This window comes from Musca autumnalis, unplaced genomic scaffold (genome assembly GCF_047663935.1).
Source record: "Musca autumnalis isolate F117 unplaced genomic scaffold, ASM4766393v1 scaffold_4, whole genome shotgun sequence".
NCBI classification, from domain to species: Eukaryota; Metazoa; Arthropoda; class Insecta; order Diptera; family Muscidae; genus Musca; species Musca autumnalis.
This window is the reverse complement of record NW_027411977.1, coordinates 69,966,286-69,986,412: the sequence shown is the minus strand read 5'-3', so window position 1 is coordinate 69,986,412 and position 20,127 is coordinate 69,966,286. Positions and strand designations below refer to the sequence as shown.

Sequence of the window (20,127 nt, the reverse complement as noted above, 5' to 3'; positions counted from 1 at the left end):
CCCCCGGCCAGCCGAAAAACAAATTTCCCAATAAGACACACTCACTCACACATATTCCACTCCACGTGCTCATACACATATGCATGTTTGTGTGTGTTGTGTACATCCTGAATGGCACATCCTTGCATACCACAGAAATTTATTTTATTTTTGTTTAGTTTTATTTTTTTTCATTTTTGTGCAAATTTCTTTGAAAAGAAATTTTCCATTATACATAATTTTTCGGTTTTTCCTACGTTTTTGGCATGCCTCACCCTTATTTATAGAGAAGCAATGTTAGTGGAATTGCTGCTGGTAATAAGTCACGGAGGTTTGGGGGAAGGAGGTGGTGGAACACAAGAAATATGAGCAGAAAATTGTAAGAAAGCAAAAATATAAAAATTAAAGGAAAAATATCAAACGGCCTAGTCAACACAGTCAGCCTGCCTGCCAGCCAGGCAACCAATATTCACGCCCCCACCATCAAACCAATAAGAAGAAGCTCATACAAACACACACACATGTATATACTACATATATATGGGCCATGCACACCGGATTCTGAGCAAGTAATGGCAACAGAAAATAAATGAAATAAAATAACGAAGACAAAAAAGCTGAATTTTTATACAAAGTCATTCGATTTAAGAAGGCATACCAAAATATGTACGTTGTAGTCTTTATCGTCCTTGCTGCGGCTGCTGTCTTGTACATCACACACACACACATGCCTATTCACAGAACCACTTGCCTCGCCACAGTCTTCCATGGCAGAAAAAAAAGTATGTTGTAAACTTCCTATCATCATTCCCACACCCTTCCTTCACCAACAACTGTTGGCGTCCAGCTTTTTCTTTCGTTTTTGGCTCATTTTGTCTTAATACCCCCAACCCCTTTCATTTTCCCTTAAGACATGTCCTGTTGTTATTCCTAGAGCACTCACTGAGTTCTCTGTGGGCTTTTTTGGTTGTTGTTGTTGTTGTTGGTCTTGCTAGGCTTGAGTTTGATGTCTTTTATAAAACTTATAAATTTTTTTCTTTTCATTTTGGCCTCCCTTACCATCCACAAGGAAAAACTATGCCTTTCATTTTGATTCCCTGCTTCTTCTTCGTGTGTTTATTGTGACTTTCATTCGGTAACATGACTTGCTTGAAATAAATTTCATTCTTAAGAAAGAAGCAAAGAAAAAACTTTCGAGTGTAAGAAAAATATACCGCAGCTCTCTGATGGGAGAACAGTGGGGGAAAAGGGGAAAAATAAAAATCCTTTTTTTGCTTACTTTTGTACTTTTCAAACATTTTATTCAATTGAACAAGTTGATAAGTGGATTGCTATAGAAAATTATGGATCTTTTATAGAAAACCATGGTCTTGGTGGGTGTACTAAGGTTTTCCCATAACTTAAGATGATCTGAATAGCAGAGAACTAATTCCACGTGATGAAATGATGTATATCACCTTGAAAAGTAAGGAAATGAAGCTAATTAGTCGACTGCAGAGTAATAAGCTGGCAGGCTACCAACTGAAGTTTTTGAGGCCTGTGACAAAATGTCGATAAGTATTATACATCAGCCGATAAATACAATTTATTTTGAGAACGCTAGCCAAACTTCACCATAAACACTTTGTTTCCTCTTCAAAACAACCATTCTAAAACATGCTATACTCCAGATTGTCCAACTCAAGTTGACGCCAACATCAAGTACGTCAAATACACCGCCAAACAGAAGAAGTCCACTAATAAGTATAACAAGTGGCAACAAGGCATAACATAAATGATCAACATTTTTGAAGCTGGGAGTTCCCAAACCTCTGCACAACACACTTCTTTTTTCTAAAAATGCTATTCTCAAAACACTCCAATTCAAGCCGATGCCCACATCAAGTATATCAAGTGCACTTCTAAGAGACAGTTGATTACTACGATTTGCTTGGCGGTTACTAAACGGTTACTAAAACTTTGCATAGGCAACTCCTAGTTTCTTCTAAATATGTTATAAAAACAAACATAGGAAAACACTTCAGTTCAAGCCGATGCCAACATCAAGTATATCAAGCGTACCGCAAAGCAGAACAAGTCTACTATAAGTATAATAAGTGAAAGCCTTATAACATAAATGGAGGACCTTTATAAATTGCGGGGGGAGAACGCTCCCCAAACCTCTGCATAAGACACTTCTCTTTTCTATCAATCATAGTTAACCAACTAATTCTAGAAATGCTATGCACCAACACTCCAATTCAAGCCTATACAAGCATCAAGTATATCAAGGGCACCGCCAAGTAGACATCATGTATCAGCTGATTAGTAGAATTTGTTTGGTGTACGCTTACTAAACCTCTACATAGCTAACTCTTTCTTCTTTATTCAAACATTGTTATAAAAAACATACATAGCAAAACACTTCAGTTCAAGCCGATGCCAACATCAAGTGAATCAAATGCACCGCAAAATAGAACAAGGCCACTAAAAAGTATAACAAGTAATACAACTTTTGAAACTGGTGGAGAACGTTCACTAAAACTCAGCATAAATCAATTCTTTTAATCATTGTTATATAAAAAAAGCCAGACATGCTATGCCCAAGACGCTCCAATGGAAGCTGATGCCAATATCAAGTGTATCAACTTCACCGCCAAGTCTTATGACATAAATAATGATCTTTGTAAAACCTGTAGAGAACGCTCAACAAAGCTATGTTTAAACCACTTCTTGTTTCTTCAAACATTGCTACCTATAAAACAACAAATCCAAGACGTGAGCAAAACACTTCAGTTCAAGCCGATGCCAACATCAAGTGAATCAAATACACCGCAAAATAGAACAAGACCACTAATTAGTATAACAAGTAATACAGCTTTTGAAACTGGTGAAGAACACCCATGAAAATGCAGCATAAATCAATTCTTCTATGCATTGTTACATAAAAAAAGCCAGACATGCTATGCCCAAGACGTTCCAATGCAAGCCGCTGCTAATATCAAGTATATTAAGTGCACCGCCAAGTCTTAATACATAAATAATGATCTTTGTAAAACCGGTAGAGAACGCTTATGAAAGCTCTATATAAACCATTTCTTCTTTCTTTCAAACATTGCTACCTATAAAACAACCAATCCATGACATGAGCAAAACATTTCAGTTCAAGCCGATGTCAACATCAAGTGAATCAAATGCACCGCAAAATAGAACAAGGCCACTAATAAGTATAACAAGTAATAAACCTTTTCAAACCGGCGGAGAACGTTCACGAAAACTCAACTTAAATCAATTCTTTTAAGCATTGTTATATAAAAAAGCCAGACATGCTGTGCCCAAGACGCTCCAATCCAAGGCGATGCCAATATCAAGTATATCAAGTGCACCGCCAAGTCTTATGACATAAATTATGATCTTTGTAAAACCGGTAGAGAACGCTCATCAAAGCTATGTTTAAACCACTTCTTGCTTCTTCAAACATTGCTACCTATAAAACAACAAATCCATGACGTGAGCAAAACACTCCAGTTCAAGCCTATGCCAACATCAAGTGATTCAAATGTACCGCAAAATAGAACAAGGCCACTAATAAGTATAACAAGTGATACACCTTTTGAAATTGGTGGAGAAAGCTCACGAAAACTCAGCATAGATCAATTATTTTAAGCTAGTTAGTTAGCATTGTTATATACACAAAGGCCAGACATGCTATGTCCAAGATGCTCCAATGCAAGCCGATGCCAAGATCAAGTATATCAAGTGCACCGCCAAGTCTTATGACATAAATGATGATCTTTGTAAAACCGGTACAGAACGTTCATCAAAGCTCTATATAAACCACTTCTTGTTTCTTTCAAACATTGCTACCTATAAAGCAACATATCCATTACGTGAGCAAAACACTTCAGTTCAAGCCGATGCCAACATCAAGTGAATCAAATGCACCGCAAAATAGAACAAGGCCACTAATAAGTATAACAAGTAATAAACCTTTTGAAACTAGTGGAGAACGTTCACGAAAACTCAGCATAAATCAATTCTTTTAGCATTGTTATATAAAAAAGCCAGACATGCTATGCCCAAGACGCTCCAATGCAAGCCGATGATAATATCAAGTGCACCGCAAAGTCCTATGACATAAATGATGATCTTTGTAAAACCAGTAGATAACACTAATGAAAGCTCTATATAAACCACTTATTGATTCTTTCAAACATTGCTACCTATAAAACAACCAATCCATGACGTGAGCAAAACACTTCAGATCAAGCCGATGCCAACATCAAGTGAATCAAATGCACCGCAAAATAGAACAAGGCCACTAATAAGTATAACAAGTAATAAACCTTTTCAAACCGGCGGAGAACGTTCACGAAAACTCAACTTAAATCAATTCTTTTAAGCATTGTTATATAAAAAAGCCAGACATGCTGTGCCCAAGACGCTCCAATCCAAGGCGATGCCAATATCAAGTATATCAAGTGCACCGCCAAGTCTTATGACATAAATTATGATCTTTGTAAAACCGGTAGAGAACGCTCATCAAAGCTATGTTTAAACCACTTCTTGTTTCTTCAAACATTGCTACCTATAAAACAACAAATCCATGACGTGAGCAAAACACTCCAGTTCAAGCCTATGCCAACATCAAGTGATTCAAATGTACCGCAAAATAGAACAAGGCCACTAATAAGTATAACAAGTGATACACCTTTTGAAATTGGTGGAGAAAGCTCACGAAAACTCAGCATAGATCAATTATTTTAAGCTAGTTAGTTAGCATTGTTATATACACAAAGGCCAGACATGCTATGTCCAAGATGCTCCAATGCAAGCCGATGCCAAGATCAAGTATATCAAGTGCACCGCCAAGTCTTATGACATAAATGATGATCTTTGTAAAACCGGTACAGAACGTTCATCAAAGCTCTATATAAACCACTTCTTGTTTCTTTCAAACATTGCTACCTATAAAGCAACATATCCATTACGTGAGCAAAACACTTCAGTTCAAGCCGATGCCAACATCAAGTGAATCAAATGCACCGCAAAATAGAACAAGGCCACTAATAAGTATAACAAGTAATAAACCTTTTGAAACTAGTGGAGAACGTTCACGAAAACTCAGCATAAATCAATTCTTTTAGCATTGTTATATAAAAAAGCCAGACATGCTATGCCCAAGACGCTCCAATGCAAGCCGATGATAATATCAAGTGCACCGCAAAGTCCTATGACATAAATGATGATCTTTGTAAAACCAGTAGATAACACTAATGAAAGCTCTATATAAACCACTTATTGATTCTTTCAAACATTGCTACCTATAAAACAACCAATCCATGACGTGAGCAAAACACTTCAGATCAAGCCGATGCCAACATCAAGTGAATCAAATACACCGCAAAATAGAACAAGGCCACTAATTAGTACAACAAGTGATACACCTTTTGAAATTGGTGGAGAAAGCTCATGAAAACTCAGCATAAATCAATTATTTTAAACTAGTTAGTTAGTATTGTTATATAAAAAAGCCAGAGATGCTATGTCCAAGACGCTCCAATGCAAGCCGATGCTAATATCAAGTATATCAAGTGCACCGCCAAGTCATATGACATAAAAGCTCTATATAAACCACTTGTTGTTTCTTTCAAACATTGCTACCTATAAAACAACCAATCCATGACGTGATATACTGAAGACACTTCAATTCACCGGCATGTGGAACAAGCCTACTAATACCTACAACCAGTAAAAGTCTTATAAGACAAATGATGACATTTTTAGACCGTTGGTAACTGGTTGCTAATGATAAATACATCATCTGATTATCTCAGTTTGTATAAGGGATTAAATACCCGGTAATTGGCACATAAAATCTGAACAAGCCACAGCATATCTTGGTTCAAGCCGATACAACCACAAATGTTCTTAAGCAAGTATAACCAGTATCGCATCAAGTGTAACAAGTCATAAGCAAAAGCAAAAACCTGGCTTGATGATGAGTTTCCAGAAACTATCTAATGTAAATCAACCAATAAGAATTGTTGTGCTTAGTTTAGATGTGGTTAAAAGAGCTCCAAAGGCAATTTGTGTCGACATGGCATGTCTTGGTTCAAGCCTATGCAATCACCAAGTAGAATAAGTTCAGAAGTTTTACAATTTTAAGACTCAGAAATTTCTCTTGAAATATATCTAAGGGCATAAATCGCCTCCTTTTGAAAAAAATTCTCATTTCTGCCACACTACAAAACCATTTTCTTTAAATCAATATTTTGCCATGTTCTTAAGCAAGTATAACAAGTACAGCATCAAGTGTAACAAGTCATAGTCTTACAACACAAATGCTGACATTTTTAGACCGTTGGTAACTGGTTGCTAAGTATAAATACATCATCTGATTATCTCAATTTGTATAAGGGATTAAATACCTGGTAATTGATACTTAAAATCTGAACAAGCCATAGCATATCTTGGTTCAAGCCGATGCAAGCAAGCAAGTATAACAAGTATCGCATCAAGTGTAACAAGTCATAGTCTTACAAAACAAATGCTGACTGTCATGTAAATTGAAGCAAAAACCTGGTTTGATGATGAGTTTCCAGACACTGTCTAAGGCAAATCAACCAATAAGAATTGGTGTGCTAAGTTCAGATGTGGTCAAAAGAGCTCCAAAGGCGATTTTTGTTGACATGGCATGTCTTGATTCAAGCCAATCCAATCACCAAGTAGAATAAGTTGAGAAGTTTTAAAATTTTACGACTTAGAAATTTCTCATGAAATATATCTAAGAAATTAAAACGCCTCCTTTTGAAAAAAATCAGATTTTTGCCACGCTACAGAAACCATTTTCATTAAATCAATATTTTACCATTCTTACCACTGTTTCCGGTATTGTCTTCTGTGCTTTCTCTCAATTATCCTAGCATACTATTTCTCCCCTCTCAAAAAAGAAGCTGAGTTGAAAAATACAAGTCAAAACAAAATCAGAAAAATATATGGCAGCAGCAGAAAATTAAAAACAATCAAGCAAACATACCAACATACATACATATTCCAGTTGAAAAACCCCCCAAAACCCAAGACTTTGATGAGGACGAGACGTAAACAAAAAAATATGCCAAAGAAGGATAACAGCAAATCAACAACAACAAGACGATGTATACAAGAGAATATCCTTTACAAAGCTCACTCCCTTTAAGCAAAAAAAAAAAAAACAAAAATAAATCGAAAACATGAAAACAGAGAAAAAACCCCAACAAAATAAGGAAAATTGAGGCAAATTTTATATTGAAAACCAGAGAAGAAGAAAAAATCTTAAACTACTTTCGTGGAGCAAGGGGTGGATGGCTGGCATTAAATAGACGAATGCAGAAAGGGGGAAGTTATAAATTAAGTTTCCTTGGTTAAAATTGTTGGTTGGTTGGCAGCGGACAGAGAAGCATTGGCGCTGACTACAACAATTCTGTCTTTATTTTTTTTTTTCATAAAACCAGAACACAAAACTTGCCTGTGTATATACGAGTATTTTTCTTTTTTGCACTGTTTTTCTCATTTATTTCCCAGTGTTAACGTTAATAGGAGTCTTTTTTGCATTGTTTTCCTGATTTCGAAATTTGGATTAAAGGAGATTAATTTACGCACACATGCACAGACAAAGGATACTAATATAATAATAATGAAACTATCTTATGTGGTTAATGATTATAGAGAGTATATTTTTTGCTCTGGGAAAAAGGCAAATTTTACTTTTGAAAATCGAAATATTTCAAATTAGAAAATATGTATTATTTTAGTTTCCAATAGTTTATTAAAAAAAATCCCACAGAACACTAGACATAATACAATATACCAAAATGTCATAAAAGAATATGATAAAAATATCCATTCGTTTTAAATCTAATAATTATTACTATGAGACTTGGTTTACATTTACGAAATCCACTCGATTTCAATTGTCAATTCTTTTGAAAACTCATCTAAAATCCATTGGATTTCATTTGTCGTTTAAGCAATGGAATTGACAGTTGCAATCGAGTGGATTTCGTAAATATTAAGTTATTGCTATCCTAAACTAAATTTTTGATTTGAAACCACACAATTATTTCGATTATATTTTCTAAGTTTATTGAAAATATTTTTGTAAGTTTTCTAAGCTTAATTTATTAGCTACTATTCTGATATCAATGCCACCAGTGAGTCCACCCTTATTTGTAAATTTCTGGCTGGCTGCCTGACTAATGATAAATCATTTGACACGTGTTGGTTTTAATGACCAACTGGAGATAAGAGAGCGAGAGGAATAAATGATAACGGCCATGAAATTCACAGGAGTATGGGTAAGAAATTGAATAGTTTTTTTTTCTATTTCGGTATTAAATTTTAATTCAACTTAAGTTTTATCTAGCCAAAAACAAATGGGTAATTGTACTCTAATATGTTTCAGAATTAGGAAATATGGAATGTGGATTCCAACATATATTATTTCGTGGTTGGCATTCTTGATTCTATCAAAGTGTGTATATTAGGGTAATGATTTTTTGACTTTTTTCTCAAAACTGTTTCCTGTAGTAGGAATGAATGAATTTTGACGAACAAACCAAATTGAAATTATATTTTTGTAAAAAAATAACTGTGTCTTTATACGTGATAATTTGAAATAATAGTTACTGATATTGCAGATTTTGACATTTGTTTAAAGGAAAAGTTGCGGAAAAAAATGTTTCACCAACATTTAGTAATTAAAGACACACCTAATATATATTTTTATTTTATTATGATTCTCACAATTGAAGAATAACAAATAAACTTCAATAAACTCTCCTCAATGTATGTTGAATTTCTCTTAGGATTCTTTTCATAGGAGTTTTGATGTGTGTTTTTCCCTTGACTATCTATCACGGATTACTTTTTACAGAAATAACATTCATGGGTGGCCATTATTTAAAGCCCTATTTAAAGCATAGATCCATCCATCCCATGAAGCAAAATATTGCACTTGCCGCATATGTGTATCTGATCAACCATTTTGCGCAAAATGTGAACCAGGTTGGGATTCGAACCAGGTCTTCAACAACCAAGTGACAAGGTTGCCAACGTCTACGCGTTCTAAGCCTCCATCAATTTGTCGAAACTTCCGAAGACAAACATTGATGATCAAATCTCCAGTGGCAATATCATTCACAATGGAAGCGACTGTGTCCATGTAACCATACGGGATTGTTCAAAAACAGCACGGAATCATCCGACAGCATTACATATAGCCCTTGAGAGGATGACAATGCCAAAAACAAAATAGCCATTCCAGGACGCTTTGTTATAAGCCCAGAAAGCAGTGATGGTATTCCAAGAAACTTCCTCTGAGGGCATTGAAATCCCAAATCAGGAATCCACAAGGCCGTCTATAAGGAAGCGGCTCGGATGAAAGAGTACTTGGAAAGTGGATCATGTACATTGACGACACTTTGAGAGGTATGAATATGAAACCGTGGTCCACAAGAATGGAGCTATAGAAATTAATGAGAAAACTCATACAATCGCAGAAGAACTCCGGAATGTGTTAGATGAGTTCAACCTGTAGTGATCAATTGTGATGATTGTTGCCGATACAACAAGCGTGAATATCAGCTGAATAACAGGCTTTGTATTTCGACTGCAGGAAGTGTTCGAAGAAAAAAGTCACCCCATCATGTGCTGTATTGCGTTCTTCGCGTTGTCATGGAAGATGAGGTCCATGGGTCGACTAAATAACCCAAACATCGATTATTTTTCTTTACACTATAACAGGCGACTGCAGAGACGACATGAAATTCTCTTCCGTCACTTCTCTGTGAGGAGGGAGATCAATTTTGTAAAGTTTAAGCAGATCCAAAACATCTGCCATTCTTGTGTTTATTCTAATTACTGAAACCCGGAAAAGGTTGCGTGAAATCGGTTTAGTAACCAATTGTTTCGCGCTGAAGTTTTTGATGAACTATCTGTTACTCTGAATCACCTTCCAAAAGCTCTCAAATGTTTGAAGACCCTCTTGAAAAATATAAATCTCCAATCAGAATTGCAACCAATGTTGTTAACATGCGATAAAAGTTATGCAAGATTTATACAGAAGGACAACCACACACTGGGATTTATCCTCTTCAATGAGAAGGCGAATATTTAATTTTCTTGTGTGTTTGATTATCCTTGTATTGTAGTGGAAACCACGGTGGTGCAGTGGTAAGCATGCCCGCCTTGTATTCAGATGGTCTAGACCAGAAAATCTCCTCAGCGTAATTTTGACTTACTGAGTATCCCAGCCATTAAAAACGTCTCCATAAGTGGTGTCGTAAGAAACGCCGTTCAGACCCGGCGCACAATGGTTCAAGAAACGATTTTCCTGGCCAAAAATCCAAATTTTGTTTTGTCACAGTTATTTAATTTCTATATGGGATTCGATAGTAAACATATTGAAACTAAGGAAACCAAAAGAATTGGCTCAAAATATTAGAAGATGCGGGCGTGGGATGCCCCTAAAGACGAACATTTTTCCCATGTTTGAAAAATACGTAATTTTTGCAAACTTCTAGAGAAAGAAATACCTGTTTCTCGGAAACTATAACAGATATTGCTTTCATTGTTTTTTTCCTAGGTACGTAAGATTGTGGCCTTTAAAAATAGTTTAAACTAATTAGCGTAGGGTTTACACAACATGAGCTATTTTATTTTTCCTCAGGTACTAAATTTTATGAAATTCCAAATTTAGTGGGCTACAACTTTTGTGGAATAATATTCTGTTTTCACAGAAAGATGCCCTAAGGTCTCCTCTTTCAGCCCATATATACTGTTTGTTTGTTCATGTCCCGTTCCGTACATTTAATACTTTTTTAAATTTCTTGAAATTACATGGATAAAAATGTGTGTTTCTCCATACCATTTTCCATATGAATTACAGCTTTTTTACACAAATTAATTTTTTTGGATTATATGAGTTTTTATATGAGTTATATAAGTTTTAGGAAAACCCAAGGAGTATTTTTTTTTAATTCTTGAAAAAAAAATTATTTTTTTGAATTTTTTTTTTTTGTGGAAAAAATTAAAAAAAAATAATTTTTTTTCGAATTTTTTTTTTATTTTTTTTTTTTGCATTTTATAGTTTTTGTACCCTCAGCCTTTATGCTAGAAAGGGTATATACACTTTCCTACGGGCAAAATGTGCCTCATCGAAATAATGGTTTCAGAACCCAAGTATGTTTGGACGAAATGTGTTTCCGACAATTTGGAGTTGATTTAGCCATGTCCGTCCGTCTGTCTGTCTGGCTGGGTGGAGCGCACAATAACTCTCAAACGGATAAACCGATTCGGTTCAAATTTTGGCTTTCGTAATCTGTTACCCAAACTTAGTTTAAGTTCGAAGATATGCTATATCGGTCCATTCCTTCCGGTACCTCCCCCATTTCGGATAAGTTCAGTTTAGGACCTGCTCTCGAATCGCTTTGATTTTAGTTTTAGCAACTTGTATTCACTGCCCCCCGTACGACGGTACAAGTTTCATCAGGCGCAAGTCCATACTTCCTGAGAAAATAGCCTGAAAGTTGTCCAAACATAGTTTAAGTTCGAAGCTAATCCATATCGGTCCACTCCTTCAGGTACCTCCCCCACAAAAGTTCAAAAATGTTCGGAAAAATTGTTCGTACGTTAACTCTTGAAGGGAGTAGCCGAATTGGTCCATACTTTACACATCCTAATATATCTACCAGGTTCAAATATGGACTATTTTTTCCACTCCATCCGGTACCTCCCACACAAAATTTCGGATAAGTTGACTTTAAGACCTGCTACCGAATCACTTTGATTTTTGTTGAAGCAGCTTGTATTCACTGCCGCAATTGCGATGGTAAAAGTTTTTTTTGGCGCAAGTCCACACTTCACAAGCAAAGAGCCCGAAGGGTGTAAAAACGCCCTATGCCACCATATGTAGAGGCTGGAGATCCACTTCCGTAATGATCAATGTCGATCCATTCCTTTAAGTATCTCCTGCGCAAAACTTTTGCTCTTTAATCCTAATCAACATTTTTGTCGGTTTATACGCCGAAAATTTTTAAAACGTTTTTTTTTTTTGGGAAAAAATTGTTGCAATATACACAGGCTGAGGGTATATGTATCTCTGTCGGCCAAGCCGACAGATACTTTTTTACTTGTTTTGAGTTCTACAAAAAATCTTATTGCCATTTAAATGCACTAAGAGGTTTTTCGTTCGTTTAACATTTTTATATAAATTAAATATTTTCCTCTACTCTATTTATTTGTATACGTTAATTTTTAATTGTAAAATAATTTAGCTTGTTCTCAGTTTTGTTGTTTGAAATTTGCAAAACAAAATTTTGCAAGTGGGAAGTGGTTGTTAATTTTTGTTAAATATTAGTAATGTTTTGTATTTGTCACTGTTCAAAAGATTAATTAATTTTTTTTATTTTTATTGCTTTTTTTGTTCGAACATTTAAAATTTTCATTTTTAATTTTTTCATTTAAAATTTCCACATAACACAGTTTATTTCTTTTAAATTCTAAAATATTTTATTTTAAATTCTAAAATTCTTATATGAATTTCGTAAACCACAGATACCTACTCATAAGTTATGTGTTATTATTTTTAAGTTTCCTTTGTGTCTTATATATTTTTTTTAATTTTTCATGAAATTTAAAATTTCATTTCACATTTGAAAACAATCACAATTTTTATTATTTAAATTCAATTTTATTTTTTAAATTTTTAGTTTACGTAAATTTTTTTGTTATTGATTTTTTCTTGCGAAATTTAAAAAAAAAAATACGAAAAAACATTTATAGAGCACATGCGCAACGTTTCTATTTGACATGTGTATCCTTTGGAACGTGCACTTTAATACTGGATGATGCAGCAAAAAAATCAACACCATAAAAGCACCAGTTTTTTCCCCTAAAAATGCATTCAATTTTTTCACTTTTCACAATTGTGTTATTGTTGTTGTTGTTGCTGCTGCTTTTGTTATTAGTGTTATTATAGTAGTTGTTGTTGTTGTTGTTGTCTGCTTTATGAATTTTCACCCATCGATTGAATGGATGGATGAATGGTTACCGTCAACCACACAAATCAACCAAATCAAAAATCGAACATATCGAACCTGGAGCTCGTGTGTGTGTGTGTCTGTGTGTTTGTTTGGTTGTGGCAAAAGTGAACAACCAACCCCCTCTTTTTTCATAGAGAATTGTCGACGACAGTAAGTAGACGTAAACGACTATAGTAAAAGTAGTTGGAGGGACAAACGTTGTTGCACATTTTATTGCGACAATTTTTTCCCTATCAATATTTTTTGTTGTTTTTGTGTAAAATTTTTGATAAGAATAATACCCAATAATGGAAAAATAAACAAGCACTCACACTTTGTCGATGTTGTCAAAGTTATAAGGACACACATGAGGAAAATTTCACAAATTGGTAGAGGAAAAAAGAAAGAGAGAGAAGAGAGTACATTAACTTTTTTTGGGTGTTTGTAGTAAAAAAGAATTTATTTTTCGTTGAAAACCCCGCTATAAAACACCCCAAAAAATATGACAAAAGTCAAAGATTTTTCCTTAAAAACTAAACGGAAACTAGCAGACACATACAAATACAACAACATACATATATGTTTTTACATCCGTAATACAAACAATTTGCTGATAAAGTCATGTGTGTATGTTAACGTTGTATAGAGTAAACAACAGTGTTGCCGTTTAAAACAATTAGGAAAAAATTGTGGTCGAAAGTTTTCTTTAAATATAAAATTTGGTCAATTGTTATTTAGCGTTTTAGTCGCATTAAGGAGAGCAAATACTCATAAAACGTTGGCCAGACAACTTTACATTTTATACCCCTGAACGTAATGTAGGCAAACTTTCCGGAGTATTTCAGCCATGTAAAACTTCTCTGAGCCTCAATTAGCTCCATGATATGGAGCCTCCTTTTTACAACCGAATCGATGTGATGTAGTAAGACACGTTGTCCTGGGTTTGTGATGTGACCGATAGGGTGATAATTTTCCGATTTTTTTTTCAAAAATTATTTCCTGCTACACGAATGAATGAACTTTTGCCTATTAAATACAAAAGTAATTTTTAAAGAGTTTAAATATTGAAAGTGAATTTTTTTGGTAAGAGTGGGACAGAAAATCATAACGGTAATTCATTGTTTGACATCACCAAGGTAAAAGGCGAAGTACGCTTTGACGGGAAAAGTGAAGCATGCTCTTTGACGACAAACGCTTGGATAGCTTTGTATATTAGACCGTGGTCCTCAATAATGAATGACTAACCCAAAGCTTTCAAATGCTTGAAGTCCCACTGGAAAAAAGACTAAAGACTTGACAGAAGCAACAACTGCCTTTATAGTGAGATCAAAGTTATGCAAGACTTATAGAACTCCTGCCGCAGGGAGACTTTATATGAATATTTTACTTTCTTGTAATAATACATACATATATGTGGTTCTAAAGCAGACATGAACACAAAGAGAGTATTTGCATGGTGCATCGTACGAAAACGTAAAGGCGAGTGCTCATATTGTCCATCTATGTTCTAAAGAAGCGATGGTCACCAACAACAAATTTCCTCATCTAGCGGGCACACATATGTACACTAGGGATATAACTTTTTGCACTTTTTTGCAGATATCGAAAATACCACCACATAGCCGTGTAGAGCATGAAAAACTAAGTTGAAACACGGTGTCAATTTTTCTCTATCGCGAAAAAAGTTTCCGCACCAAATGCATTGAAGTTCAGTAATGAATTTTTATATTTTATCTGTCATAACAACATGATTGCTTTTCATTAAAATTTTTATTTTTTTGTAATCTAATTTAAAATCATTATCAAAGCGTTCTGGACCAATTTGTTCTCAAATCGCGCTATTTCGGAGCATATTAGGAAATTTTGACACTATTGCAATTTTTGGTTTTTATTTATAAACTCGTGAATTTTATGTTTATATTTTTTTACCTATCAGACAAGAGAATATGGTGTCATTTGCAACAAATTCGCGAAAGTTACAGACCTTTTTAATGACTTTGCCTGTGAGAAATGTATTTTTGTCTATAAATATTTATTCAAACAAAGCAAATTTAAAATTATAAGTAGAAAAAATATCAAAAGGGTTTTAGTAATTGCGGTCGGTGCTCAAACTTTTTTCATCGAATCGATCTTAGAAACGCGTTTTCATTATTAGGACAAAATTCCCCACATGGTACTGGTGTTGTATTTTTGTAGAAGACAAATACAATTCTCACAGGCAAGGTCAACAAAAACAGCCTGTAACTTTCGCGAATTCGTTGCAAATGACCCCAAATTCTCTTGTCCGATAGGTACAAAAAATATAAACATAAAATTCACGAGTTTATAAAGAAAAACCAAAAATTGCAATAGTGTCAAAAATTCATAATATGCTCCGAAATGACGCGATTTGAGAACAAATTGGTCCAGAACGCTTTGATAATGATTTTAAATTAGATTATAAAAAAATAAAAATTTTAATGAAAAGTAAATATGTTGTTATAACAGATAAAATTAAAAAATGCATTTCTGAACTTCCATGCATTTGGTGCGGAAACTTTTTTCGCGATAGAGAAAAATTGACACCGTATTTCATTACAGTTTTCCATGCTCTACACGGCTATGTGGTGGTATTTTTTGGTTATAGCCCTAATGTACACTATAAACATCTTCGTGTAACTAATTCCAATGTTGTGCATTCTGGGGTTTTCCACTCACACTACTCGTAGAGCATTCTATAATCTGCAAATGTGTGTTTTTGGACATCGCTGCACAGTGTCACGACCGTGGCCAAAAATGGTAAAAACTAAATACTTCGCTGAACAAATTTATTAATGGGGAGTGATAGAAAACATATTAATTAAGAAGAATCAGAATTTTGGTACTAACACGTGAAGTAGTTTTTGCTATATGAGGATTTAAATCCGACAATTTTAGTTAATACGTATTTTTGTGTTTTTTTTTTCTAAAATTAATAAATTATATTATGCGTTAATATTTAAAATTTAAAAGTAACGGTCGCTGCAAAAATGGTTCCTAAGTTCTCCTGGGATGTAATAAACTTGGCTATACTTTTGTTTGCATGTAAATATTAAGCATATGGTGTTTACATTTACCCAAACATTTATTACTAAGTTTATTAATTTTCTGAAGCAAATTTTAAATTAATGGAGTGGGAGAAAAATTGTATAAAAGTGTATATCGATATTTTTTGCTGTATGAGTAGTAAAAAGTGAGTACTTCAAATATATAAAGGTCCCAGCTGCAGAGGTTTGCAGACGAATGTGTCATTTCTCTTTTTCAGTGACCACCTCACTGAGAGGATACCCCTTTTTTAACAAATCGTTTTGCGGTGTTGGCTATAGCGCGAAAACGAATGAACCGATCATCATATATTTTTGTGGACTTATTAGGTACCTAATAATCTAGCTTTCAAAAGAGAGAATTAAAAAAAAACTATTTTTAAAAAAATTGTGAGCAGCGAATATCAAAATTCGAAGTTTTGCAAAAAATTTACCTTTTTTGACCACTAATGGGTCCAAAAAATATGTTAAAGGAAATTTCTCATATATAAAGACCATAGTTTGATATATTCAATATGCTCACAAACAATATGAAGACTAAAAACCAAATTTCAGTCATATCGGGTGGATATTGAGGCCACAACACTCAAAATACCGAAAATGAGGAGGCACGGTTCTATGTGGGCTATAGGAAGACGAGGACCTATACCGACATATTTCTGGTGCAAGGTTATAAGTCCCCCAACGGAGACTTAATACCAATTTTCAGCCATTTCGGTGTGATAAAAAAAAAACATTGTTCCACAACATCCCATACGGGACAAGGGAGACTTCTCTCATATCAATGAGTGCACCCCGATTCATATTTAGCTCAATGATATGGGACCTACTGTTTATCGCCGAGTCCGAACGGCGTGTCCTAAGACACCACTTATAGAGAAGTTTTTCAAGGCTGAAATACTCAGGAAATGTCGCCAACATTACTGAGGGGTATTTTGCCACCGTTGAAAAATGTTTGGTGTTGCCTGGCCGGGGAATCGAACCACCGACCTTCTGCGTGCAAGGCGGGCGTGCATACCATTGCACCACGGTGGCACCCCATTTCGGTGTGATAATCAGGCTAAAACCTCCAAAATACCGAAAATCGGGATTACCGTCCTATGGGGGCTATATGAAGGCGTGGACCTATGCAGACAAATTTCAAGGTGAAGGTATAATGCCCACTTCGAAGACTAAATACCAAATTTCAGCAATTTCGGTGTAATAATGAGGCTAAAATCTTCAAAATACCGATAATCGGGCGGTACCGTTGTATGGGGGCTATATCAAAACGTGGACCTAAGCCCACAATTCTCTGTTGGAATGTTTGGTACCTCTGCCGAAGCTAACCACAAAATTTGAATACTTTCGGTTGGTCATTGTATCTAAAAAATACCGAAAAATACCGAAAATCGGGAGGTACGGTTCTATGGGGGCTATATCAAAGCGTGGACCGAACAACCCAATTTTTTATCCTGAAGATTGCAAGTCAATAATAGGTACATGTACCAAAATTGATGCACCTACAACAACTCCTTCTATTTTTGGCCATAGTTAATATGAACTCGCGACATTGTGCGCTGTACTAAAGCTTGTATTCGTTTATATATCTGCCTACGGTGACTGTAAATCTTAGGAGATGTTCCAAGATGATACTTGTCGGTCTACTCCTCCCGGTACCTCACCCACTAAAGATCATATATATTCGCTAACATGGTACGCGCAATATCTCATAAAAGGAGCAAACGATTTGCTCCAAAATTTGGGTCTCGTAATATTTTGTCCAAACTTCCCTCACAAAAATTCAATATTTTTTATACCCTCAGCATTTATGCTAACAAAGGTATATACACGTTCATACGGGCAAAATGTGCCTCATGAAATAATGGTTTTAGACCCCAAATATGTTTGGACGAAATCCGTTTCAGACAATTTGGAGTTGATTTAGCCATGTCCGTCCATCTGTCTGTCTGGCTGGCTGGAACGCACGATAACTCCCGAACGGATCAAGCGATTCAGTCCAAAATTAGGATTTCGTAATATTTTGTCCAAACATAGTTTAAGTTCGAAGATGGGTTATACCGATCCACTCTTTCTGGTACTTCGCCCACAAAAGTTCGAAAATGTTCGGAAAATTTGTGTACACAATAACTCTTAAGGGGAGTAATGGATTTGGTCCATACTTTGCCCATCCTGAAATTTCTACCAGACTTAGATGAGGTTTCAATATGGACTCAATCGGTCCACACCTTCGGGTACCTCCCACACAAAATTTCGGAAAAGTTCAGTTTAGGACCAGCTCTCGAATCACGTCGGTTTTTGTTGTAACAACTTGCATTCACTGCCCCCCATACGACGAAACAAGTTTCATCAGGGGCAAGTCAATACTTCCTGAGAAAATAGCCTGAAAGGTGTAAAAAAAAAACCCTATGACACCGTGTGTAGTGGTTGGAGCGCAAGATAACTCTCGAACGGATCTGCCGATTTGATCCAAAATTTGGCCTTAGTAATATTTTGTCCAAACTTTATTTAAGTTCGATGATAAGCCATATCGGTTTACTCTTTCAGCTACCTACCCTACAAAAGCTCAAAAAATGTCCGGAAAAATTGTTCGTACGGTAACTCTTGAATGGAGTTACCGATGTAATCCATACTTTGCACATCCTAATATATCAACTAGATATAGATCAGGTTCGAATATGTACTATATTTGTCCACTCCTTCGGGCACCTCCCACACAAAGTTTTGGATAAATTCACTTTAAGACCTGCTCTCGAATCACTTTGATTTTTGTGGAAGCAACTTTCATTCGCTGCCTCAATTGCGACGGTAAAATTTTTTTTCAGGCGCAAGTCTATACTGCTTGTAAAAACAGGCCGAAAGATGTAAAAACACCTATGGCGCCATATGTAGTGACTGGAGAGCGCTATAACTCTCGAACTTATCAACCAATTTGGCCGTCATATTTTGTCCATAGTTTCTGTTCGAAGATGGGCAATACCGGTCCACAACTTCCGGTACTTCCCCCCAATGTCACTAAAATGGTATCCACGATATCTCTTGAACGGGCAACCAATTTGGTCAAAACTTTGGATCTCCGAATATTTTGTCCAAATTTAGTTTAACTTCTAAAATGGTCCATATCGGTCCTCTCCTTAGGTTACCTCCCCCACAAAAGTTCAACATTTGTGTCTAAGTGCAGTTTAGGGTCTGTTCGAAGATCCTTTGGAAATATACCGATGCTGTTCGCTATGGCCCTGTTTACAGTGATATTACGTTTTCCGTAGACAAGTCCATGCTTCCTGGTATACTGGTCCAAAAGTTATACGATGACCCACTGAAGTGACTATGCGATATCTATCGAAAAAATATGACTCCCAAAATAAGATTCACTTCTATAATGGGCTATGTCGGTCCATTCCTTCAAGTACCTCCTCCGTAACACTTTTGAATTTTAATCCTAATCCACATTTTTGTCGGCAAGTTAAAATGTCCAAAAAGGGCCACAAAATTCTGAGAAGACCCTAAATACATTCGATATGTCCGTATAAATTTTTTCAATATTTTTACCGAAGTTACTCCTTGTGGTCCTGTATACAGCGATATTATGTTGCTCGTAGATAAGTCCATTCTTCCTTATGGTCCAAAAGCTCTAAATTATACGATGACCAACTGAAGTGACTGGCGGGAGCGATATCTATCGAAATGAATGACTTCCAAAATATGACCAACTTCCAAAAGTCGAACCATTCCTTCAGGTATTTATTTGCCCCGTAATACTTTTGAGATTTAATCTACATCCATATTTTAGTAAGCAAGTTGATACACAAAATTCTGAAAACCCTTTAAATACAAAATTTTTAAGGAAAAACAAGTAAAAATGGCGTTATGTTCGGCCGGGCCGAACTTGTTATACCCTCCAACACAAGTTGTATTGAATTAAAATATAATAATTTGTTTCCTTTCGTGTATGAAGAAAACTTAATACTACATTTCAGCAATTTCGGTAAAACAATGTGAGGCACCATTCTATGGGGGCTATTTCAAAACGTCGATCTATACCG

General features: G+C 35.4%; 1 protein-coding gene across 3 annotated transcripts in view; it reads right to left on the bottom strand.

Annotated features, from left to right (window-relative positions):
- LOC141401993 (uncharacterized) overlaps positions 1 to 20,127 on the bottom strand; it is an 85,105-nt gene that overhangs the window by 10,937 nt on the left and 54,041 nt on the right. Inside the window, exon 1 of one of the 3 annotated variants that reach the window (XM_073982592.1) lies at positions 12,564 to 12,843. The exons of the other annotated variants lie outside the window; for them this stretch is intronic. Within the exon in view, the coding sequence (XP_073838693.1) occupies positions 12,564 to 12,567 (4 nt within the window). The 5' untranslated portion in view covers positions 12,568 to 12,843. Of the gene's footprint in view, positions 1 to 12,563; positions 12,844 to 20,127 lie in introns of those variants that run through there. 3 annotated transcript variants of the gene reach the window in all.